Source organism: Seriola lalandi, unplaced genomic scaffold, assembly GCF_002814215.2.
Source record: "Seriola lalandi dorsalis isolate HSWRI2012SDOR001 ecotype SW California unplaced genomic scaffold, Sedor1 jcf7180002054476, whole genome shotgun sequence".
NCBI classification, from domain to species: Eukaryota; Metazoa; Chordata; class Actinopteri; order Carangiformes; family Carangidae; genus Seriola; species Seriola lalandi.
This window is the reverse complement of record NW_019525029.1, coordinates 2,984,290-3,009,258: the sequence shown is the minus strand read 5'-3', so window position 1 is coordinate 3,009,258 and position 24,969 is coordinate 2,984,290. Positions and strand designations below refer to the sequence as shown.

Here is a 24,969-nt window from a genome sequence, read left to right as displayed (position 1 = left end):
GAATAGGACGGGCATACTGTCAGCCGCATCCTCCTCCAACAACCACATAACCTTCACTTTAAGGGAAGAATGTAAGAGCCCTGCTTCATTTTCACGGTCCTGGTGTTGTGAATGCTGTTATTGTGCTATTAATGTTAGTTAAATTAGTAATTGTAAATAGATTATTGTTGCAGAAATCATGCCAGTGTTTTAAGAGGTGGGCTTTAATATAATTTTCTGTTCTTTTTATATCTGGTCTTGCATGTTTTTTGTTTAATTGTATTTTTTCAGTTTTTATTAAATGTTATCTTTGAGCTTGCTTGAATATTGTTATTTTTTATTTCCCCTGTCATGGCAAACATTTGGATCATCAATACAATACACTGCTATTCATCAAACATTAGAAAATACTTCTGGTGGTATGCAAAATGAGAAGATGAAACACAAACAAAAAATTTGCGACATTATATATATACTTTATATTAAAATAAATAGCATACTGAAAGGAACTGCTACAAGCCTTAAGTTTATCCTGATAAAGTTGTTTTTTCATCTCCCAAGCTGATTGAAATGTTTCATAATGTATGTGAACTCATCAATATCGTTTTTATTATGTTGTTTTCAAGATGACAATGAAAGCTCAAAACAAAACGACTCCATAAGAAATCCAGCAGGAGACAAAGGTTGATTTCGCTTTTTATTATTCAGAATTGAAGACATGAGCTCATGCAGATCCAACAAGAGGATGTGTGTGAATGGAAAAGCGATGGAGAACAGTCTTGAGTGATTCTAATAAAATGAGGCTTCGGCCATCCACTTGTGCAGATACAAGCTTTTTCCTCTAAACCCCGAATGACTCGGCTCAAAATTCCCCTTCCATCACAAATCTGCAGCTTTTCAGCCACATCACACAGTGTAAATACTGATTTGTTGATGTTATGTTTTGGAAGCTTGTATCATCCAGACACGGGCGGCTGATCATATTAGAATCACTTGGCTACAGAATAGCATGGTAACGATGAAGAAAACACAAACACAACGGTTTATAGTGAGCTCACGCTGACTTTAAAGTGCAATTTCATTTTTAGCTTTGTTGGATTTGCAAAAGCAGTGGTCATAATTCACACAGGGACAATGATGAAGGGGCCAATGAAGGGATACATTATCAACTACAGAATTAGTATCAAATGGAAAACTACTTCATGGTATACATGTACTTCCAGGTCTAACAAGTTGTGACTGCACTATTGCATAGTCTGTAACTCTGATTTATTTTCTCTCTGTTCATAACAAATACTACTTGGGAATTATTGGAAAGAACAGGATTATTATGTGTTCCATTATTATTTCTAATAATGCTCAACTGATTGCCTAAATAATTCAAGGCAAAAGACAAGCATTTGCACTGTTTAACTAGCTTCACATACTGTTTATTGATTTTGTGCTACTATGCAATGCTAAATCAATGCTTTAAGATCCCCATCCATCATTAATGTCAAAAACATCACCAGCACAGGAAATATCTCAAAATGATGTCACTGAATGTGCAAAAAAAAACAAAAAAACAATGTTACTACATATAAAGGACCTAAAAGTTACATCATAATGTCACACATAGCGCTCAAGCAAGCAGACACACACATACAAACACTCACAACCACAAACATAGACACGCATACACTCTCTGCATGTCACGCTGTCTTTATAGGAAAATGCCCTCAGTCCAGCTAAGTTAGCTCAACTCAAAAGATCAGATTATACACTATAATCCATGTAAAAAAAAAAAAAAAAGACACAGTCAATGCTGTTGCATGTGCAACTCAACGGGGACACAAGACAGACGTCTCTACTGAAATACATTCACTCATTAACGTTTACACATTGGACTTTTTATGTGTAATGTCTTTTTTGATGTGAATCTGTAAAGTGTGTGAATGAGTGAAACATTTAGGTTTGTGTTCGCTTCACTGGATGATCACATTAATGCCAGTCTTTTGAGATCTCGGAGCAGTTCAGGAAAGGGGCAGGAAGGCAAACTGGAATAGATTGTGATTGAAATCAATAGGTGAACAAGGTTTTCACTGGCAGTTAACGGGTTACAGGTTTACAGACAGTGTGTTACATGGATACAAAAGGAAGACGTAGTTGTTATTGGTCAAGGGACCTTCTTCAATACGATATCCTGCAGGACGAGCTACATCAGTACAACAGGACAGCCTTTCCTATTCACTTCTTTTTCTCTCAGTTTTTACTGTTATACAAAAAAGTCATACAAAAATACCCCAACATTACATTCAATGAAGGAAATTTGTCAATTTCTGAAAAAAGTGCTCTTGCATAACTGATCACGTATGTCGCTTTCCTTCTCACTCTCTCTCTATCGCTATCTCTCTTCAGGTAGTTTGTTTCTAGACAAAGACCACGAGGGAGATTCACAGTATTGGGGGTTAACAGTTGGTGGCCAGACCGGTGGGTGCACGTTTCACTCAAAGAAAAGTGCAAATTAAGTTGGGACAGAGTGTTCAGGGCGTGCAAGAGTTTAGATGCTGCCAGGGGACAGCAGCTGCCAAGAGGGAGCGGTCTCAAAGTTGCTGCGATACTGTCCTATGAGGAGGACAGAGGAGACGAGAGGGGAGGAGAATACGTCACAACAACCAGGAGCGATGGTGGAGAGTTGATGGCAATACTGGCTCAGGGTCAGCCTAATCTAATCTAAAATTGGCAGGAATCCAAGCTGAAACCAGCATCTAAGACATTGCTTTTTCTTGGTTTTTCAACATGTCCCAGCGAGCTTCAAGGGTCCTACTGTTGGAGAGAGATGTTGGAGGTGTTTGGGGGGGGTAGGGGGGTGTTTGGGGTATAGGGTCCAGCAGTGAGGATGTATCTCACGCCTCCATATATTGGGGAGGAGGCTCCTTGGGTGGAATGGCAATGGCTTCCTCGTATGGTGGCAGCAGAACCTGAAATGTAACAGAGAACCAAAAGGAGGCTCAGTTAAAACTCATAGCTCAAATACATCCTCAATACTGTTCTGCTGTTTGTTAGAAAAGGTTCAGTCGTGACAATTGTAAAACATTTAATTTTCCTGAATTGGTGATATCAGTAAATTATTGAAAAGATTTGGCTATCCTTGAGATCTCCATTGAGAACTCCATTGCTGAAAGAAGACTGTGAGATGTGGTTGAAGCTTGGAGCTTACATTACAAAGAATTAGCATCCATGCTTAAATTCTACATATACCTTATTTCACAAGAAGTTGTAGCTGCTAGCTTTAAATTCCAGCTTTGATAATTAAAGTGAATTATGTTTGCTAGAAAGTAGAAAAACACAATTATACTCTTATAAAAGAAAAGCTGAATTCATTCGCCAATCCCTCCCAGTAATTTATCCATAGTGAGCAGTATAGGAGCGTTTGGACACTATAAATCATCATTTTGCATTTGAGTAGTTTACATGCTGGACATGGACACATCTTTCTTCATTCTACTGTGAGAATTTCTAAGGGAGCTACGGTGTGTAGAAATTTCAGACAGAAAAACTAGTTCACAGTATAGTCAACAGGAAGTGATTTCAGACACAGCCTTAGTCACTGTTGCATGTTTCTGCCCGATTCCTTCAAGCTCTTTATACTCCATCCCTATAGAAGGCATTACTAGCTGAAAGGACAACGTCCACAAACACATCCCTGTGCTCTACAGGCCGGACTGCTTTCTCTCTACCAGAGGTCTTTCTCTGTAAATGGCGTTATAAAACCAGCCCTGCTGCTAATTCAGTGAGAGAGAGAGAATATTCTCGGAGGGGATGGAATTGTGAAATAGCCAGGGAGGCCCGGCAAACACATCACAGGGAGGATTTGAAATGAAGCGGACAAGCAGACTATTATGTAACATGTCCAGAAGAGGAGAGGGGGACGGACGGAGATATATAGAGAGAGGAGGGAGGAGAGAGAGAGAGAGAGCGAGGGAGCGAGAGAGAGACGACCCTTGTGCATTTTAATGGCATTTATATAAAAGCAGGGCAGATAAGCAGCTGGGTACTTGATGTTCGAGGCTGTAAAAAGCCATTTAGACACACTGCCGGCTTTCTAATAGTAAAAATAGATGGAGCACTCGATTCACTCACCACCGTGTGTGGAGAGAGGGAACGCCATGAATAAAACCATATCATCACTATTCAGGCCAATTTGAAAGCTATTCAACCTGTTTAAACCACGTGCCATAGATATTTGTTGCATCTAGATTCTATCTGTGCCCTGATAAGTCTCTAATTAAAATTCACACAGCTTATTCTGTGGCCTTCACTTTGACCCACTTGCTTCAGCTGTTTGCTTCATTTTGTTTTGTTTTTTTACATGCCAAGTTTTTTCTGAATTAATCTGGATAAACAGTTGATTTTCTAGTATACATTTATACACTATAACACTAATTTTCTGTTTCCATTAACTAACTAATAATAACAAATGTTACAACACAACCTTTATGTAATTGATTCTGTCCAAGACATTTTCAACATTTTCAAAATAATTTGCCGTTTTCTTTTACTTAATTTCTTTCATTGTGTAATTTAATGAACGTGGTTAAAACCATATCTTAATGACACATTTTATTTCTAAAACTAAAATTAATTAATTAATTCTTATTCATTATATGTGGAGCCCTGAAACCGGAAAAGGGCAGTAAAAGGTTATCAAATCAGTTTAAACTAATCAATACATAAATAAAGCCGAGTGTAATATATATATACAGCTTCACACTTTTCTTTTGACCTCCAATCAACTGGAATAAGGAATTAAAACTTAATTTTAAAAAGTTTTCTATTTGTTTTTGCCTAGCTAATTTTTTCATCTAAAATAATTATTTTCTCAAAGCAACGTACAAAGATTTCTATTTCTTTTTACACTCCATTTTAATAATCTAATATTGTATTGTTCACAACACGCACACAGAAAGGGCCGGTACAGAGACTAACAGGGCTTGTTAATGCTTTATGGATTTTTTTTCGATGGACAAACAGGATATAAAGCACGCACATCCAAAAAAAGAATTAAAAAAAAAAAAACTTTCACGGGTGCTGGGTTACAAATCAAACTTAGTCAGTTAGTCAGACAAAAGATCAGCACACTGTGCTTACTGTATAGCTCCCAGCAATTTTAATAAAGCAATGATTTGGTCTACTGGAGATCTTCGATAGGCACTGTCCAAATCACCATTACAAAGCAGGACAGACACAAACACATTCATAATTCAGGTGATTGTGATTTTATGTTCCCACAGATGCCACGGCCGACTGGAATTTGTCCCTGTAGTCCTGATGGCCAGTCCAACCACAGAGCTCCGGGACTTGAGAGGATTCAGAACTGAAGCCTACTTATTAATACAACCGGTTGTTTTTCTCTGCCTTTATCATAGCACTAAGATTGGGGTTGTTTCTTGCTTTGCCTGGCAGATAGCAGTAGCCATGTTGTGATCTGGCCTTGCAACAGTGGCACCAACAGTAATACCACTTGGAAACAAAAGGGGGAAAGTCAAAAAGTTGTCTGTTTCCACTTTAACTGCTAATCCACATGAATTGATCTCGTTTTGTTATCTGCATTCTTTACAAATCAGTTTTATAATAATCTTTTTTTTTTTTTTTTAAACAGAGTGTTTTGATGACAAATGTATTAAGTTTTTCTTCTCAAATTGTGGCTGTGGAAAACACTTCTTTCCTTTCATATTGGCCCTCCATCATATCTGCAGTGGACAAAACAGACTGGCACATACGATACACAATATGATACCAGAGCCTGCTGGATAAGCTCCTGCCTGTAGAGTCTGTTTCATAAGGTGAGAAACGTCAGCAGTGAACCGGGGCCTCGACAACACAAGGGCAAAGTGACAGACAGATGAAGTGCTACGTATTGAGACGACAGCGGGTGTGAGACAGATTAATGTCTTATGTATCAGTGTGGAGGATTACAGACAGACAGACAAATGGAAACCATGACTATGCTAAAGCCTCTGAGAAGCTTCCTGAGTGAACACTGAGGGATCAACGACGACGGCTGGCCAGCCGGCCAACCCCACCTAAGGATGACCTACAGTGCCTACTGCACTGTGACCAACACCACCAATGTCACATCACTGACTCTCACACAACTGAACACAAAGTGTATGTTGACAACACTGGGATATTTAGACGGCTCAACAGAAGAATCTGGAGCCTGGACATTCTCACTGGACCACGTATATACACTGCAGAGTGTATGCTATTCTACCAGTGTCTATGATATACTACCAAGAAAAAAATATAGGGGGTTCTATGAATTACTATAATTTACTTCTGCAGTACAGTGATACTGTATGTGTAGGATTTAATCATGCATTTAATCACCTTAAATAATTTCTTGCTTATCTTAATAATAAGCAAATCCTGTACAAACATTTTTACCTGTCGGTTTCATTCTCATTTAATTTCTGCTTTGGCAAGAATTAATTAATGATTAAAATACTACACATAGCATCTTCAGCTGTTCATGTATGTCGAGACTGTGACATGATACCTATTCTAGTGATTTAGTAGCAGGACCACACTAACCTGAACCTCTTGGAAATGGAAAAGTTATTTGACATGTGGAATGACCTGATGACCGCAATATACTGAGGCGTGCGATAAAATACTTTCTGAAAATACCTTTCAAATTAATTTGGGGAAATATAATAATTTTTAATATACAGAATGTAAACAGCGATTCAAACAGATCAGTTATCTTTCTCTTTTTTCTTATTTTGAAAGAGTCAATAAAATTTTAATCACATTACATTGGCTGTGAGGTGCCGGAGGTACTTCTTCCTCATTAGCAATGTGGCATCTATGAATGCAGAAAACATTCATTCCCACACTGAATAGAAAATCATTCCCATCTTCTTGCGTTAAATGTCTTTAAGTTCTCAAGTAGGTTGAGGTTAATGAGGTTTTTGAGAATTTTAAAAATGAAATGTTTATTTTTTATTCTAAATTTCTGCTCTAATCACAATTCCAGCTCTATAAAAATGATGATTTTACAAGTAATACCCAGAAACCTTACCTTGTACATTAAGAGGTATCAACTCATTGAACTGCAATAACATACAAAAATGAATAGTCTATATTTTAGTAGAGTTAGGTAAAACCTCAGCAGTTGAGCCTAGCATTTGATACACCGTATTAAAGTTAAAGTGTTACTTAAGTGATGACAATGACTTTTCAAAACCTTTAACTCTAATGAATCAAAGCTTGTAAGCCAAAACCGCAAAAAAAAAAAATAAAATAAAAAATCAATGCTGTGCAAATGCAATTATATTATGATCCCAGGATATGGGGGTGGGGGGGTGGGGGGTGTCAGGATGTCCTTGAGGTGAGGAGCTGGGAGGCGGATGTGCGGACTCACCGTGGTGTCGTTGGTGGTCACATAAACCAGGACCTCTGTGGTGCCCCTGCCGCTCACATATCTGTAGCAGTTCCACACACAGCCAATCAGGTAGGCCTGTCCCCATGAAAACAAAGAACACACAATGACCTTTACCAACATTTCGTACATGTCTCCACTTTTCATTATTACTGATGCTGCTTGCTATGATCTCATCCATTCATCAAGGTTAGGGATGATGACAGCAGAGATGCATCATATCAACACTTCATAAAGACTGTGATATAACGGGTACCATCGTGAGCATCAAGACAGGTAAGGGCAAATGGCAATTCAATTCAGCTGTAAAAACATAAGACAATTTAATGGGTGGACATTTCCAACATTTTACCAAAAGCAACTTAACAGGCATCTCTTGCTTCAGTAAGGCTATGCCTGCACTGAGGTTTAGGTTTGGCTGACTTGGCAGAAGAACAGGAGGTTCATTGTGCGTATGTGTGAGTAGCCTGCTGAGTCGGTACCTCTGCCAGCAGTAAGAGCAACCAACCAACCAGGACGCCAGACAGACTGCTAGCCAATCACTTTACCATCTGCTGAGTTGACCTCCTCACTGTGATACCAACTCTAAACTGAGGTCAACTTAACCAGTATGCAGCACAGTATTGCACAATTATACCTTTAAAACACAACACGTAATGATGATAATGCAGCTAAGTGCAGCAGATCCAGTTCAACTTGTTATTTTGATCAAATAAAACAATTGTTTATTGTTCACTCTCCCGTAAGTTTTATTTTGTTTAACTGACTCAACAGTCTGCAATCTACAGGATACAAACATTACATTTTTAGATTTTTTTTGTCCCTGAAACATTTTGTTTGCGAGGTACAACAGCATTTTGTATCAGAGAAGTAACGTTCTAGCTGTGCTACGATGTCCAAGTTTGTCTATCTTGCCCATTTACATTCTAGTGTGTCATACTGTCTCTCTTTTTATTCATCCAAGCTTCTATCTATTTACACTTGTGTATCTGCCACATCCCCTCCCCTCCTATCTACCCTCTTTTCTCGCTTCAGCTCTACTTCTCTCTGTCTGTCTATATCTGTCATTTATGCCAAATGCAGTCGAGTGGAGGATGTTGGCTTCTGCAGGAACTTCAGCAGGTGCTGCCTCTGTTCTGAGATCTGGGTGCATCCTTGAGTTTTCAGATCTGGCCTCTTCCCAGCAGACTGACTAACTATCATCACTATAGGCAACAGTAGCAAATGTATTGTATATGCAGCTCTTCAATTAAAAAAAGGGGCTCTATTGATTTTGCTTGGCAAGGACTTAGCAAGGACACATCTCTATTTGATCTTTAATTCTGAATTTTGGAGCAATAAGCAGTTCAACTACCGCACATACTCTACACTCCCCCTCTGAGTTGTGACATTTCTAACTCTTCTCTCTGCGAGTCCAACAGTGTGTCTTCCAGTGGCTGCTTCCTATCATAAAACCCCAGCTCTGGCTTTGGATATCTGCCGAGAACATTTCCAATCTGAGCTTAAAGGAGAAACAACTTGATCTGATTGTACACATGACTGCAACTTCATATTCCATCTCGTTCCAGAGCCCCAGAGCATAGCTGCGCCTGGAGAATCATCCATGCATTAAGGAGGAATTAGCTTGACAGGAGTTGGTTTCCTGTTGTCCCTGACCCGCTGCTCTCTAACTGCGTGATAATTTCATGAAGAACATTGATAATGGAAACGTTCACAGTGACAGATTCATTGTACATGCCAGATACTGCTATGAGATGTGTGCAGTGTTAAACTTAATTGCTTTGATCAGATTGCAATATGATGAGCATATCTATAAACAAGAACAGATCAAAACCCAGTATATGGCTGTATCGCATCGAAGGCTATTTGCAGTCTGCCTAGTGTCAGCCGGTTTCAGCCCTTTATCTGTGTGCTTCTGTCTTACTCTCTGTGTTCACATAAACAGTATCTTAATACAGCTGAACTCCCAATAAAACTGTTCCCATTTATATGTTTTTGTTTCTGTTGTCAGACAATGGAACAAGTATAAAAAAGTGACTGAAACACAGCCCATTAAGACCACATGTTAACAAGCAGTCATTTCCAAGCTACTGCTCAGCACTGATAAAATCCTGATTTTATGACAGTGACGTCGTCTGACGAAATCCGAACACATAAGTTAAAGTCAAAGACTGAGCTGTGATTTCAACTACATTTACTTTATAATGATCAGAGAGAAAGTTAGAAGCTGAATGAGGGGCATGGAGAGGTTTGTCTGAAGAAGAAAAGTGTCACCTCATGTTCGCGGGAAGGACTGAGAGAAAGTAGCTAAGGTTTGTCCAAATAGACACTAGATTTGTTGATAGGTGATCATTTTGAAAAGAAAAAAAAAAAGTTGTGAGCGTAAATCTTTTTCTATGCATTCTATTCCTATAGTTTTAGATATCATTCAGATGGATGTTTGCCAAAGCCAAAAAAGGCCGAAGCTAGTGCAGATTAGGAGAATCTGCAGGCTTACCTTGAATGAAAGGATGCAGCCAATGAAGAGAAGGACTGCAAAAACTAGGCACATGTTGTTGGTGGACATGATGTCCTCTTTGTAAGGGAATGTCCCCGGCTGAAGGAAAACAGGTAGAGAGAAGAAGATAAATTAAGGAAGAAGATAAATTAAAATAAATAAATGTCAGGACCAAAACAAAAATCAGTGAAAGAGGCATGTTAAACAGAGAATAATGAAGTGGCCTTTTTCAAATCAGACAAAACCTTTAAGTAATAGACAAGCAAACAGTCCAAAATGGAGTCTGAATCTGAATAACTTCATGCCTGGGTAGCCTTTTTCCATCTTTAGCAGTGCTCAATGGATGCAGAACTAACTCCTGAATCTGCTTTATGGAAGTCATATAGATAGCTGTTTTAGTTGTAAAGAGTGAAATGGTCCTCACCAGCTGCTGGAGGTAGTCCTGCACTGTGTTGGGATAAACCACCACGCTAATGGCTACCAGTGTGTTAAGGGCAAAGTCGAAGATTTGGTAGCAGAAGAATGGAATGATCCAAGCAGCATGTTGCTTTACAGGAGAGATTGACAAAAGATTAGCAGCATAAGGAGTTTGTTTATTAAGTTCATGAATCTGTTACTGAACATGTCAGACCATCAATATACATATATTATTTTTTTTACAAACATTTCTCATTCCTATTGTTTGTTTACCTTGTAAGCACCGTATGTTGCCATGCCACATATAAGAATCATGAGTAGGGATATTGCAGTTGCTATGCAGATATCTGCAGAGAGAAAACACAGACAAACGGAATTACGTGAGAACAGATAATCTAGTTTACCAGTGAAAAAACAGCAAAAAACACGTAACAACATTGGAACCTTGAATCCACTGATGTAATCCAAAAGTCTTTATGGGAACATGGATTTATAAACAAAGCACCTTCAGTAACCTCACTATTTTTAGCAGCCAATCTGCCTCGGATAAAACATGATCAGCACGTGGATAATTGTTATGCAAGAGGTGCTAAATTTGACAAAATTTCACACCCTTCTCACATTCACGTTGCAGCTGTGAAAGTGACTGATGAGACACTATAAACCAAGACAGGACATTATTAGACACATGCCCAGTCCGGTGAAAACAATCCCAGATCACTATGCAGTATTGGCAGTTACTGAACATGGTTATCAGACTCAGTGGTTGCTGAGAAAACATGGGAATCAATGCACCTCTGGCAATTCTTAGTGGCATTTTTTTTGCATGAAAACGTAACACCGTCCACGACTTTACAAAATACAAAACACGAAAAAGTGAATGCAACCACTGTATGTCATCATGACGGTCAGCTTTCCCTTACACTCAGCAACAGTAATTATTACAGTGCTGATACTTAGTTAAAACCCAGGAAATGATGATGCCCTTCCATCTTAATCCCTTTTTCCACATACCCTAGACACAGACACATATGTTCACACATACTGTATATATATATATATATATATATATAAACACAATGCATGCACACATAAATGCACTGCCATCCCTCTCACCTCCCACCTACATCATCCACACATCTGAGTTTTAATTTCAGGATTTCCTGCGTATGATCACAATGGTGTTTGGTACTATTGACACCTTGCCAATTACAAAACCATGACAACAGCTTGTCTCCATCCTCTCCCACTGTTTCACAATCTTTGACTGATGCGGCACAATGCCATCTGAGGGGGAGTCAGTCAAGATGGCCGTTTTAATCCGACGGAGAATTGGAGCAGTCGTTTTTAATCAGAGTAGCCAGTGACAGGGTCTGTGGCGTTCCAGAGGCAACGGTGATGATGATAGCTGCTGGAGGGGAAGCACTGAAAATACACATGCACTCTGATTTGTTTACTATGGTGCCGAGCCTACTCAGCCATGTCTGTGCTGAGAGCAGCATTCTGGGTAAAGAAGTGCTGGACAGAAAGGAGAGGTGATTTTAGAGATGAATAAAAAAATATGGGCTTTATGGACATGCTGCTGATTTTAATGAGCTCTCTCTGGCAGAGCTTGGAAATACATCCAAAGAATATTGTTAGTGAGCCTTCAAACTTTATACTGATATTGTCTAGGACTCCAGTTGATGCGGTATCTTGATACAGCTTCAGTGTTCATAGTCATTTAAAATTTAAAATGTTTTAACTCAGACTTTTCAAGTGGAATTAAATAAATATGTGTAAAGTGTAAAATGACTAGTTGTCTTTAATAAACATTGACACTGATGCTAAAACATTGTAGTATTTGCGTCTTCATTTAAAGTAGATATATCAGCAGCATCTGTGCTGGAAACAAATGAATGCACTAAAGGAAATACCAATGTCACAGTTTTGGGATTTTTTTTACGGACAAAACATAATGTAGATGTTTCAGCCATTCCACCACTAACTGTAGACTCAATTATTTATGTTAAACTTTGGTTCAATACTTAAATGATCCATCCATTGAATTATTCTAGTACATGTTTTTGAAATAGCGCATTATCCAGGAGTATTGAGAGAGTAGGCAAAATAAGAATTTTTGTAAATGGATTATTGAGAATAAGAAATTATTGTTTAAAAAGAAATAAAAAAGCAGTGACATACCATCTAGATGAAATCTTAAACTAGAAAACAAAGCAAGCCTTCAAAGCAAATCTGCAGTGATACATCTTTAATGGATGGGATGAATAGTAGAAAACAACTGAAACAAATAATTATTTTCATTCTTGATTAATCTGCGGATTATTTTCTCAATTACTCAATTAGTTGTCTTGTCTGTAACTTCTTAGAAAATTACAAAAAATACCCATCACAGTTTTGCAGAGGTAATGTCGTCAAGTGTGTTTTTCTGTCTGATCAACAGTCCAAAGCCCAAAGATAATCCGTTTACAGCGATATAAACAGAGACATCCTCACATAATCTACCATACCACTAGGCAATTTATACCAAGTCAGACATGTAACAATGAGGGGATTAGCTGCACTCACTTGCATCATCCATGACATCAATGTCGGTTCCCAGCTCAGAGCTGGTAAGGTGGTAGCGGTACTGAATTGGGTCATTGAGAGCCGACAACAAGATGAGTAGAACCACTGCATTGATGAGCTGTGGGGAAATGAAATTTATTCAATTAATATTATATTTCACAGTTGAGTTACCAATTTTTACATTCTTGAGTTAACCGTCAGATACTTAGTTAGTTTATTATCCTTTCGGGAATTGCTTTTATGATGTTTGGGCCTTTTTGTAGTGTAGCGTAAAAGTAATTCAAATTAAAAAGTAACTACAGGGGACGAAAAGACGAATACCTTTCTGAATTTAGTTACTCTTTAAGATATGATACAGGCCAACTGCTGACATAGATCTGCAAGACAAAACTGTAATGAAGCATCATTATATGGTGATCAAACAATTACTTACATGCCTCTGTCAATTTTTGGCTTAATAGTTTAGCCTGTAACATGAAAATGAATAGCTCTTAGAGCCTGTGGTGGCATTCAATTGATTTGCTTTATTGAACAAAATCAAAATCTAACTTAAAATCGTATAAAATGGAAAGAAATTGATCTAATGTTGGTGTATGAAACACTGGTGTTGATACAGGGTCATAGGATGGGTCATTGCAGCATTCATCCAACCTGCATCTCTAGAAACAAAATGACTTTATGAGTCTTATTTATCACAGTTTTAAACTGACGTCAAAACATCGTATTTGTAAAGGCATTTGTTGCTTTTTCTGCCCTTTGCTCCATTTGACGACAAACACTTGTAGTAGTGAGGTAAAAAAGAGAGGGGGGCTAACGCTTACTAAAGGTCAGGGATTTACCAGGCTTACTGAACTATGTTTAAAACTTTAGGTTATCCCGTGGGTAAAAACAGAAGCAAACCCTATATTTAACCGGTACAAATGTAGGACAGATCAAATGGGATGGGCCGGTAAGGTGATCATTCCAGCACAACAAAAAAGTGCAGCTTAAAGGGAAAGTAAATACATGGCCACAAATTGTGAGTATGTTTTATATTTTTTATACGTTACGATTTGATTCAAATATAAGAGAAGAGCCACGAAAGAAGTCTTCACTGGCAATGTTGGTGACCAGTTAGCAGGCACTGTAGTTTAAATGTATTACTTTGGTCTATAACCGAGGACATCCTCAAAATGGCAAGTCAAAAATGAGAGCGGAAAAACAAATGGGAAACAGCAGCTAGCTAACTTAGCTTTTTTGCTATAAAACTCAATGGCACTTGATATTTTTAATATATTTCATCGCACATTCCACATTTTAGCCATATTCGAAGACATTTAGGCCTGACACCGAATGAATAAATGTTCAAAAAATCTGACTTACCATATACCATATTCCCAGAATAATGGTGCCCGTCCGTACATGGCAGCAAAGGCAGCAGCTCGTCGAGTACCACCGGTCCCACGGCGAAATCATCTTTTTTATCCTGCTCTGAATTTCAAGCTATTTCATGAATGCTTCTGAAAATGAATTATTCAAGTCTGCAAGGTCCGAAAAAGACAGGATAGTTGGCGTCCTTGGTGCTAGGATCGCCACATCCAGCGTGTGTTTGAGTCGATGTTCGCCTGTTTCAGCAAGTGCACTCCTGGCAAACAGAGAGCCGTTAATCTGGCTCATCCGGAGTCACGTGACCACTGTAGGATTTTGACCAAGCTCCGAGGCCTGGATGGTGATGGATGTCAAATGTTTCACAATCACACAAAAACATTTCGGGTTATGACATGATGATCTCTGTCTTTATGACCCAAGTTTTTTAAAAGTTTTGTTCTTTAGTCACAGTTTGTTTTTGGGGGAAATTGGATGTTTAGGTCTGGGCCGGATTAACCTCATGTAAGGGCCCAGGGGAAAAATTAGTTGTTAGACCCCTGCTGAACCTCACTATACAACACAGTTTCATTATTTCCTTAGCATTGTTGGGCAAGTTACTTGAAAACTATAATCAATTATTCATCATACACAACTCATTGAAAAGGTAATGACATTACAATTACTCAGCATTAATCATTGCTTTATTTTTGTTGCTCAGCTGTCAGCTTCATCGTTGGCCTTTGAGCACTGCCATGGTCCACACCCACACATTACATCACATTTTGTATTTAACACATGTAGAAAAGGAGAACAAGGCACTGCAGTTTAACGGTCAGGAAGCACTACAATCTAGAGGGATTTACTGACCATCCAGCACATATACATTTTTGCTTTATTATTATTTAGCTTTTTTTGGTTGCTCCCAGTTATTAGAGAAAAGCAGACAGAAAATCACATGCCACTAAACAACGCACTTTACATGTTAAGAACTTGGCCAGTGGAAGCATTTTACGTGCCCCCAGTATAAGGCTGGGTCACAACTCGGGCAAAGTGGGTGCTCCAGATTCACTGTGTAGTAATTGGTTTGCGGTAATCTAATCGATTGTAACTTTGTCTGAAAGTAGGGGAATAATGCACAGGACCTTTATTTTTTGAGCTCATATTGTGTTTACAGTGCATGATGCATACTCTTACATTAATTTGTTTCTATGCAAATGTACACACAGAAAACATGGGGGCATGTATTATTCCAGCATAGCAATACATACACTCTGCACAGAGAGGGGGAGGAACAAGGAATTAATCAGGCCTCCAGGCCCCCCTCACAGACTTATTGGGCTGTGCTCCAATGCAGCTGTTTAAAGCCTTTTTACAGCGAGTCACAGCCTCTTAAACATAGGCATTCTGCCCAATCAATATGAAGATAATATGGCTCGATTTATTCTTTACACAAGATGATTAACATCGAGACTTAAAAAGATGTCACCACAATAGTATATATTTTTTTAATTTAAAGAAAAGTCTTAAAACTAAATTGAATGGCTAAATATGGATCTGTTTGCAGTGTTAGAATGAGAAACTCTCTCTGTGTTTGTACAAACATCCTGGACCAAGCCTGACAGATGGGCCAGTGACCACAGCTCTAAGCTCTGGTGGGTGGACTGCATCACTGTCACATTAGGGGATTTTCCTCCCCTGCCATGACTTAATAATGACCAGACTACCAACTCTTTAAATGCTGGAATGCAATCTTTGAACAGAAGATCTTGAGAGATTTTCCATACAACAATCAATAGTGACTGTTTCAATTATTAAACAGACATTTTTGTGTAAATATAGAAAGGGCTCTGACATAATGACCGGAAGTACAAAGCTTTTTAATCTCAGGCCTGCTGGAGAACAATAAATCCCATCGCCAGGGTTTGGGTGCACAGATATATCAGTGTGGCTGTATAATGTTGCCACACACTACTGACTTGTTGCAGGACGTGGGATTGTGTGGGTTTCAGACACAGGGACTTTAGACAGATCTTTTTTTTAAAACAGCATTAGCAAGTGATTTTTGTAGCAGGGCTTTGAGCAAGCCACAGTGCCATCCATTAAAGAGTGACCTTCATAATTAATATATCTGCCTTTCATACACACAAAGAAGAAAAAAACGATAAGCAAACAATCCTCCAGCTAGTGAATAAAAAAAAAACAAACGTGATATCTCTATGAAGTGAAGGTGAATGAAGAGTGAGTCAGAGATTGTGACAGATTAAAAACTGGTAAATCCGAAATGAACTGAGAGATAAGGGATAGAGAGAGAGAGAGAGAGAGAGAGAGATGAGGCGAAGGAGGTCAGGCGCTGTAAGCGTGCCACGCGACTGCCTCACCACATTGACTGGGGCAGTGGTTTGGCCTCAGGAGGGTCACTGCAGCCGGAGCCTGTCACAGGCCTGCTGACACAGATTGCACCATAGCATATAGTGAAATCTCATTGAATTAATCACAGATTCAGGATTAGTTTGACAGAAAACGTGAAATCAACATGCCGGTGGACAGGGAGAAAGCACCATTTACTATCAGTACTGGTTATGGGGAATTCTGATGAAAGAATTGGTCTCTAATTCATATTTTAAGGTTAGTGAGGCATGAAAACATGATTCAAGAAAAACAAAAATATGCAAATCATAGTTTTAGAAAGCTTTCCCTTGAAACTAAAAATTGAAACCCTAATGACAAGGTGATATCAAGCATTTCTTATTTATTTATTTTATTTTTAACAAACAGACATAGAAATATCATTTGTATCTCCTCAATAGACAAAATGATTCACAAAAAACATTTCCTAGAGACAAGTTTATAAATACATTGATCGAATCATCTTAATCAGTAAAAATTAAACAAAAAAAAAAAAAGGGTGCCTGAAGCCACAGCAACATATCATGTTGTTCTATCAGATCTACCAACAAACAATTATGTACCACCAGCAGCTGATCAACACTGATGCACTAAGGCTCTTTGCCTACCAGCAACAGACTCCTGTTAATGTCCACTTAATTGGATGCCCACAGAAAAGCTGCAATTTGACTCCTTAAAAAAAAAAGCCATTACAGTATGCACATTGAGTGGTACTCCAGGACCAAGTACTAACAGTTAAAGCAAGAGATCATTCGTTTAATTTCATGTACACAAGTACTATTATCAAAGTCATGCAATGAAATTTATTCTGACATCAAAACTTGCAATTAGATGGAAACTATAAAAAAGGACGGCAATGCTATACATCTACAATTTAAGGCAATGGAATTAAATTCCTTTTAATATGTGTAATTGTGTGTGTGTGTGTGTGTGTGTGTGTCTTCTTTGAAACCAACTTTGATGTGGAATTAAAGCTGCTCCATATCATATCTCTATGTATGTTTTCACTCTCAATTTACATCAAAAAACATTTTCCTCGTCATACTGAAGATCCTGGAAGTCAGGTACAAACCAAAAAAGTTACAGATTTCACATTCCACAGAAAGGTAGTAAAAAACAATTCATTTGACATAAAAAAAAATCAATACAGCCTTTTGCACAGTGCAATCACAGAACTGGAAAAAAGCCCTTACAATCTGTACATATGGCATGGCTTTTTCTAGCACAAAAATCAGAAGAGAGTGCAGAAGGGACCATTAAATCTCTAGAAAAATCAATGCACAGTCTAGTCAGATAAAGATAGACACGCTCAGAATGATAAAAGTAAAGGGACATTAGTGACACAATAGTGCTACTGATTTATGGAATAATCCCACAACTCCTTTTCTTCACTTTACAGTGCCTCCTGGTGGTTGATATCAGTTACTGTGCTCTCTACATAACAGTCCCAGTGTCAATACGGAACTCCTTTACAACGTCTAAATTTCAAATTTAGCGTCATCATTGAGAAAATTATCTGTTCTTATACACGACTGATGAATCAGTAGCTTTTCAGCTGTCAGTTTGTTCCAATTTCTCATTATAGTTTCAACAAAATATGGCTAAATATGCAGCCTTCGCAAAACAGTGAAGAGAAGTGGATTACACTGTAGGAGTTGTTGTTGAGAAGTTTCTATGGCCACGATACTTTTTTTTTTTTCCTGCTGTGAAACAACCCACCACAGTGACTGAGATGGATTTCAACCTGTGCACAGCTGCCATTCCTCATAAAAAGGAGCCTACAGACAGAGAGCTGCACTCGAAGAGATTCGCTGTTAGGGAATCTTACTTTAAAGGGCAAGTTTGGATTTTTTTCAAGTCTTTTTATGTCATATGTTGGAAGTGTTAAAATGACTCGTTCATACAAGTTGTGTAGCAATACCTTCGTATAGCCCATACACTTTAAGAAATAGGTTACAAAATACATAGTGTATGTGCTGTTCAAAAATGCATTCTAAAGTTCAGTCACAACTAATCGGAGGCTTCAGCAGTCTAAGAGTCATCAAATCAGCCTTTGTCCTGGCAGTCATATGTAAGTTTATTACCTGTGGTTTGTTCTGGCAACAAACCTTTATGCTAACACCAGGACGTTTTCCTCTGCCACAGATCAGCAAAAAAATCAATCAATTTGGCAAACAGTAACTTAGCTGAAGCCACATATTAGCTTTGGCTGAACTTTAGAATGCATTTGTGCATAAACCAAGAGGTGTGGATTTTTGTCTCCTGTCTCTTAGCTGCTCTATGACGTTATCACTTCATGGACAGAATGAACTGGAGAGATGATTACAGAGGCAATTTTAACATATGTACGGGATCAGAGTGTTGTATTGAAATAAACTTGAAAAAAATCCAAACCAATCCTTTAAGATGGATTTGAAACCAGAACTGACATGCTGCTGGCTCTCAAAGATTTCAGTAATTGATTTACAGGCAGCAGCATGAAAAACAAAACAAAGTGCAACATTCTGGGGAGTAAAAATGTATTGTTGTATTGGAACTTAAATTTTCCTAAAAAAATCAAGAAGAAGAAAAAGCATTTATGTTTTTTTTTTTGTTCCACAATTATAAAGAACACTCTTGGAGAAAAAAACACCTTTGATGCCATTGAAAAATAATTACATAAACATGTACCTCCACTGCAAGTCTACCGCTCCTGAAACTCCACTCTTTTTGCAGTGTAGCAAATAGTGCAAATTAGTTAAGATTTTAGTCCACAGGACCACATTTCATCTCTATATTTAGCCAAGCAGGTGATATCCACTGCTTGTTTTCTTTTTGTTTCGGTAACTAACAAACTGTTCATGTATCTCAGACTCTCTAACTCTGTACCTGGTAATTATTGCATGTGACACATTTAACAATCATTTGCATATGCTTTGTTTAGACCTGTGATGTGACTTCATGTTTCTCTTCGGACCTTTTTCTTCTGGGAGGGTTTCGGAGGCTCCGCAGTCTGCTCAGACTTCTCTGCAAATAGATTAAAAAGTAAAAATCAAAAAAGTTGTATTTAGAAGCATCTCCATTTAATCCTACAGAACATAGGAACATACATTACAGCTTCAGCCTTAAAGAAATGTATAGGAAAGTACAGAGATTGACAGTTAAGAGTAGTTTTTATTCGGTTGGAACATTTACTTCCTGTCAGTGACTTTTTTCTGAACTGTGAGTAAACACAGATTCAGAGTCAGAACTTCTGAAACCTACTCTGAGAGGAGGATATGCTGGGATTCAGTTTTTTGGAGGCCATCACTGGAAGCTCTTGGGGTTTGGGCCCTGCATTGACCAGGGGTGCAGCGCTCACCACCTACAATCAAACAAACACAAGGACATTGACAAAACAGAGAAAATGCCGACAACACAATAGTTTTATACCTTTGTGCAAGATATTAATCTGACAGTTTGATGTTTTGCTTCCTTGCCTGAGGCTCGGATGCAGCCTCCTCTTCTGTTTTCTTCTTCTTTTTCCTCTTCTTCTTGGATTTGGCTGCTCCCCCAGAGGGATCCTCTGTGTCCTTCTCATCCTCTGATACCTGCCATAAAAAAAACACTCAAATTATCTCAATTAAAAATTGAGATCACTAAGTTCTCTTGATTGCTTTCTGTCATGGTGAATGATCATGACAGAAAGCAATCAAAGGGTGCTTTCGGGATTAACACTCAAAATACAGAATTACTAAAGCCTATTCCACATTTCATTAAGACTCTCAGGTCCTGGATAAGGGGGGTTCATGAGAAGAATAAAGTACAAATAGCAGTGTGGAGGCCCTGAGGATTGAGAAAGACCTTGTTGGGGGATGGCTGTTGCTTCAGCGGAGGGGCTGGTGTCAAGGACACAGGAGGCTCTTCATAGTTTCCCCAGTGCTCTGCTGGGGCATTCCAGTCAGAGCTGGGATCCGCTGCTGCCATCCCATCTGAAAAATTCACATCAGGATGGAAGTCAAGATACAGAAAAATCTTAAATGCTGTTCCCTTCGTTTTTGAACAAACAGCAACTGTTGAGGAGGGTGTGGGATGTAGGATGCGTTGCTGAAACACTTACTGAATCCAGACCATTCATTGTCAGCATCTCGGTGGCTTGCCCACTGCAGCTCAACAGAATTTGATATTGGCTCTATGAGAGACAGAAGGGAGGTAAATAAACTAAACTGACAGAAATGACTGAAAATAGAAAAAAACAATTGATGAGGTGATAAAGCTGGCAGTTAAACACAATATCAACCTGTGGTGTTTAGTCTCCGCATAGAGAAAGACACAGGGTTGAGTTCAGTCTTTATCCGACCATCAATGCCACTCCATGCTGCTGACGAGGGTACACAGAAACATGGATTTACACAAATATAGTTGGAATACTGTTCTGGCAATAATTTACGATTGAGAATACACCTCCAGAGACATCAAAACTGATTGAATCACAATCAACATGAAGTCTTAATTTGGTTTTAATAACCCCTCAGGGTGTGTCACCTTATAAAATGTTATATAGAGAATGAATATTTAGGGTGTCTTTGTTGAACAGTTGATATAATCATTTAATTGTTTCACCACATGCTAGCACAGCCACTTATAACATATCAGCTCAAGTTTTAACAACACATCATTATAACTTCCACTCCTTATCAATCCTCATTTTTCTTGCAATACCACTTCAAGCCAGCAGATGGCTCAGTTGGACAGGGTCTTGTAAATAACTATGATCTCAGTGAATGTAAACTGAAGAATCTGATTTTCTTTCCCTTTTTTTAAATTTCAGCAGTCCAAACGGCAGCGTTGAAATGTTGTTACCGTAGCCTGTTTTCACTTAGTAACTGAATATTGAAATAGCAGTACAGACACAAATGATACAGCATGCTGAAAGATCTGATCACATTGTTAAATTTAAATATAGTTAGAACTGGGAGCCTGTGCATATTCTCATTTGTCCAGGTCATAGTATCCTAAAGGAGTTTTAAATCGAAAAAACTCCTTAAAACTCCTTTGGGTTAGAACTGGAACTAATCAGCCACCCGAGGATAAAATGGACTATGAATACTACACTGTTCACCTGAGGTGGATGCAACTTCTTCCAAACTTCTTTACAGCTGCACTTTAACTTCATAGTCACTGTTTCATTTGGTCCAACATGCTGACTAGAGCCAAAACAATGAAAAATCTCACTGTCCTAATGTATGTTTGACTTTGCTGTGTTATACCCTGCTGCTGTTTTTGCTATTACTGTTTATATTTGTGGTGCAGAAAAAGGTCTGCCAATATGGTACCTTGCGTCTCCTGTGTCCAGCGCTGGGGCTCAGCTGCGACCCTGTAATGTGGAGCTGTGGACACGTTACTCCACTTGGTTCCCTCCATAGCACCTCTCTGACCTGAGAGCTTCCTGGAAATGTCAGTCCATCCTACACCGTTGACTGAAGGCTCCTCTCTCCAGCTGGAGGACACTGAGGAAGCAGACGTACAGGAAGACAGAGAGTCAACAACCTTTAGTCAAGCAGATTTTAATCAAATTAAATCATATATCAGGGTTCAGACCAATGTCATTGATTTAAAAATCACTTTAAGACCTTATCAAATATTTACTTGTGAAAATAAAAAAGGCATTCAGGGAAATGGGAATTAATACAAAGTTTTCTCAGTCACACTCAGTCTTTACCAGCTCCACTGGCAACATCCCCCTTTCCGGTGGTTCTTGAAGGCAGTGACTCTAAAACAAAGGGAAGGGAGAAAAACTATGCTTCAGTAAATCTCAACATTATTAGATCATTCTAGTTTTTGAGTATGAGTGAATGGCTCCCGACAAGACAGTACATTCAGTACAGTAAATAAAACTAAATTTCCATCACATTTTAATGATAGGCCCAACCTTTTGATTACTACTCCTGCCATGTATATGACACAAAATCCCTATATTCTAACATCTAAATTTAATGTCATTCCTTAGATGTTAGATAAATACCATGGCTTCCTCTGTTCTTCTTGGTGTTGGTAGGTGCTGTGGCTACAGGTGCTATCACATGGGTTTTGGGGGTCTCCACACCCCCTGAACTACCAGAGTCCTCAGGGCCCTTGTCCTTTCTGCGCTGCTGCCTCTTCTCTCGGTTACTGACTTTGGTCTCCCATGCACCTGGTAGACACAAAAAAAACCCCAACTACAATTGGTTAGGTGTCTTGGTGTGCACAAGGTAATGATAACTATGTATTTTAAGGTTGAAGGAGTGGATGCACTGAGGTTGATTATTCAACCAAGACAGGGAAAATTGAATGGTACTTCTATCAATTCAGGCTAAACGAAACTCAAGAAGTCAAGTATGTTGTAAATACTTGACACATGAGGGGTATGCACTGATTGACTAAACTGTCATTTTTAAAATGAGAAGTTATGAAATTTCCCCTACAACAGACCATCATCAGGTTCCTTCGTGTCATTTGTAGTCACATGTTGGACTGGTTTCACATCTGTCTTGGTTTTCTTTTTGTTCTTTTTCACTTGCACTGGGGCCTGTACCCCATGGACCTGTGGACAGAGAGAAATAAAAGTTACACAAAATTAAAGGATGGGATAATAATAAAAGTATATATTAATGACAATCATATAACTTTGGTGTACATTGAAGCCTTAAACATACTGGAAAATGTGACCAGCAGTGACAGTAAGGCTTCAGTATCATTTCATCAATAACGAAACTGTCTCATGAGATTGTATAAAACTAATGGCTGTCTTGCCCTCAAACACCCACCCTCTAATAGTTTTCCCCTTAATTTTGGCAGCAGAAGCTCAAACATACCTTCTCGGTTTTGATGTCAGAGGAAGGCTTGGAAACCACAGGAGTCACTTTAACTTCCTCCTGAGCAACAGTCACTGGTTGCCCGTTGGACTGAGTTTTCTGGGGGAGGAAGACAGACAGCAGAAAAACAGCATGATGTCTTTGAAACCAGTCATGCTGCTAACCTTTCATTTCAAGATTTTTACACTGACTGTATCCGACTTTGCTGTATACTTCACAAACATACCTTTCAACTGCAACATAAACAAAAGCTTTTAAGTTTTTAAGTAAACATCAACTTAACGTTATATTTCTAAAACTACTAAAGACAGGATCCATGTGGTGGTCGATAACCTTGATGACACCTGACTCCAAAGACGTTTGGCTGTGGATTGAATAGCTCACGTAGTCCTGAACTTAAGCTTCTGAAATATTAAAAATACAGACAGTTTTTTAAAACTCAGATAACCCTGTTCACACATGAGAGAAAACCTTGCCATTTTCACGCTATCAACAGTTTACTAATCGGAGCTAGACAGTGCTCCATCTTGTTTTACTTGTTTACGTCAACTATCGTTTGTGGCTTGTCAGTTGGCAGCTAGTTAGCATACCTTTCTAATCAAGACGCTGCTATTCATTTTATCTTTAGTCTTTTCTTTATTTTTGTAATTGTAAGTGACTCACAGTATTGTCTTTAGATAGCTTAATTTATAGTGTTTAAACAAAGCGTCTTGTGACCCTTATAAGAATTCAAGGTGTGTGAGATTACCAAGTTAGACGGTTAACAAACGTAAACGTTGGACTTGACGGCTCTTTCTGATGAAATGCCAGTGGGGATAAATGTATAAATTGAGCTAACTGAGTAAACACTTTTGTTCAGCGTCAGTTGTTTCTGGGCACGACTGAATAGATGCACTTATTTTGATTGTACCACTGTGACTCTACCGTCCGTTAACGCAGACTGCGGTACCTTTTCAAGCGTTTTCTTTTTGTTCCTCTTCTTCTGCTCTTCTGGTTTCGTAGTTTTGACAAGATTGGCCTTGTTAGGTTCACCGCTGCTTTGGGTGAGCGGGGATCCTCGCTTTTTCCCAACGAGCAGACCGCCGCAGACGGCGACCCAGGACAGACAGAGTAGCAGCAGCAGACCCACCGCGGCCGTGGACAGGATGACCCACGTCGGGTACAGCTCGGGCTTCAGCCCCAAATCCACCCCGAACTGAGCCCGAACATACCCTTGCCCCGCGGACAGGAGCTCCTTCAAACGGCTGGAAAACAGTTCGGCTTTTTCCAGCGCAAAACCTTCCAAGTCCCCAGCCATCTTTCGAAATTGCGAAAACACTAGCTAGCTGTTAGCTATCATTGCCTGCATCCGTATGCTAATGGAGGAGTGGCTAATCTAATCTGGTTGCTGGAGAAATCTCAGGAAAACTACAATTAGATGTATATAAATATTGTTTTATTCTGGTCGTTAGGAAGTCAAATAATATGAGATAGATTCAGGGATTTGGCAATACCTAAATAATATAGTTAAACAATTA

At 38.9% G+C, this 24,969-nt stretch overlaps 2 protein-coding genes across 3 annotated transcripts; both read right to left on the bottom strand.

The window, feature by feature from the left end:
* Nucleotides 1–663: 663 nt before the first annotated feature.
* On the bottom strand, nucleotides 664–14,523 carry laptm4b (lysosomal protein transmembrane 4 beta). Its single transcript, XM_023412332.2, has 7 exons — nucleotides 14,250–14,523; nucleotides 12,888–13,005; nucleotides 10,593–10,666; nucleotides 10,327–10,449; nucleotides 9,903–10,001; nucleotides 7,388–7,483; nucleotides 664–2,939 (listed from the first exon to the last, which is right to left on the bottom strand). Exons 1-7 carry the CDS (start codon nucleotides 14,340–14,342, stop codon nucleotides 2,865–2,867), a joined length of 678 nt encoding a protein of 225 aa, XP_023268100.1. The 5' UTR covers nucleotides 14,343–14,523; the 3' UTR covers nucleotides 664–2,864.
* Nucleotides 14,524–14,917: 394 nt separating this feature from the next.
* On the bottom strand, nucleotides 14,918–24,817 carry mtdha (metadherin a). Of its 2 annotated transcripts, none has more exons than XM_023412287.2 (12): nucleotides 24,402–24,817; nucleotides 23,453–23,551; nucleotides 23,070–23,181; nucleotides 22,624–22,791; nucleotides 22,321–22,371; nucleotides 21,935–22,108; nucleotides 20,899–20,979; nucleotides 20,719–20,790; nucleotides 20,463–20,590; nucleotides 20,099–20,209; nucleotides 19,884–19,983; nucleotides 14,918–19,646 (listed from the first exon to the last, which is right to left on the bottom strand). In XM_023412287.2, the coding sequence occupies exons 1-12, from the start codon at nucleotides 24,747–24,749 to the stop codon at nucleotides 19,579–19,581; spliced, it is 1,512 nt and encodes a 503-aa protein (XP_023268055.1). In that variant the 5' UTR covers nucleotides 24,750–24,817; the 3' UTR covers nucleotides 14,918–19,578. The 2 variants fall into 2 exon arrangements, with proteins under 2 accessions (XP_023268055.1, XP_023268056.1); XM_023412288.2 differs by having other exon boundaries at nucleotides 20,899–20,976; nucleotides 24,402–24,816.
* Between the last annotated feature and the right edge of the window lie 152 nt (nucleotides 24,818–24,969).

Coding starts and splice junctions, on each gene's coding strand:
- mtdha (XM_023412287.2), bottom strand. CDS start 24,749: ATGGCTGGGGACTTGGAAGGTTTTGCGCTGGAAAAAGCCGAACTGTTT. Junction 22,372..22,623: donor GAAGAACAGAGGAAGCCATG/GTATTTATCTAA, acceptor CCTTTGTTTTAG/AGTCACTGCCTTCAAGAACC. Junction 20,980..21,934: donor CTGGACACAGGAGACGCAAG/GTACCATATTGG, acceptor TACCCTCGTCAG/CAGCATGGAGTGGCATTGAT.
- laptm4b (XM_023412332.2), bottom strand. CDS start 14,342: ATGATTTCGCCGTGGGACCGGTGGTACTCGACGAGCTGCTGCCTTTGC. Junction 10,002..10,326: donor AGGACTACCTCCAGCAGCTG/GTGAGGACCATT, acceptor GTTTTCCTTCAG/CCGGGGACATTCCCTTACAA. Junction 2,940..7,387: donor TGACCACCAACGACACCACG/GTGAGTCCGCAC, acceptor GTTACATTTCAG/GTTCTGCTGCCACCATACGA.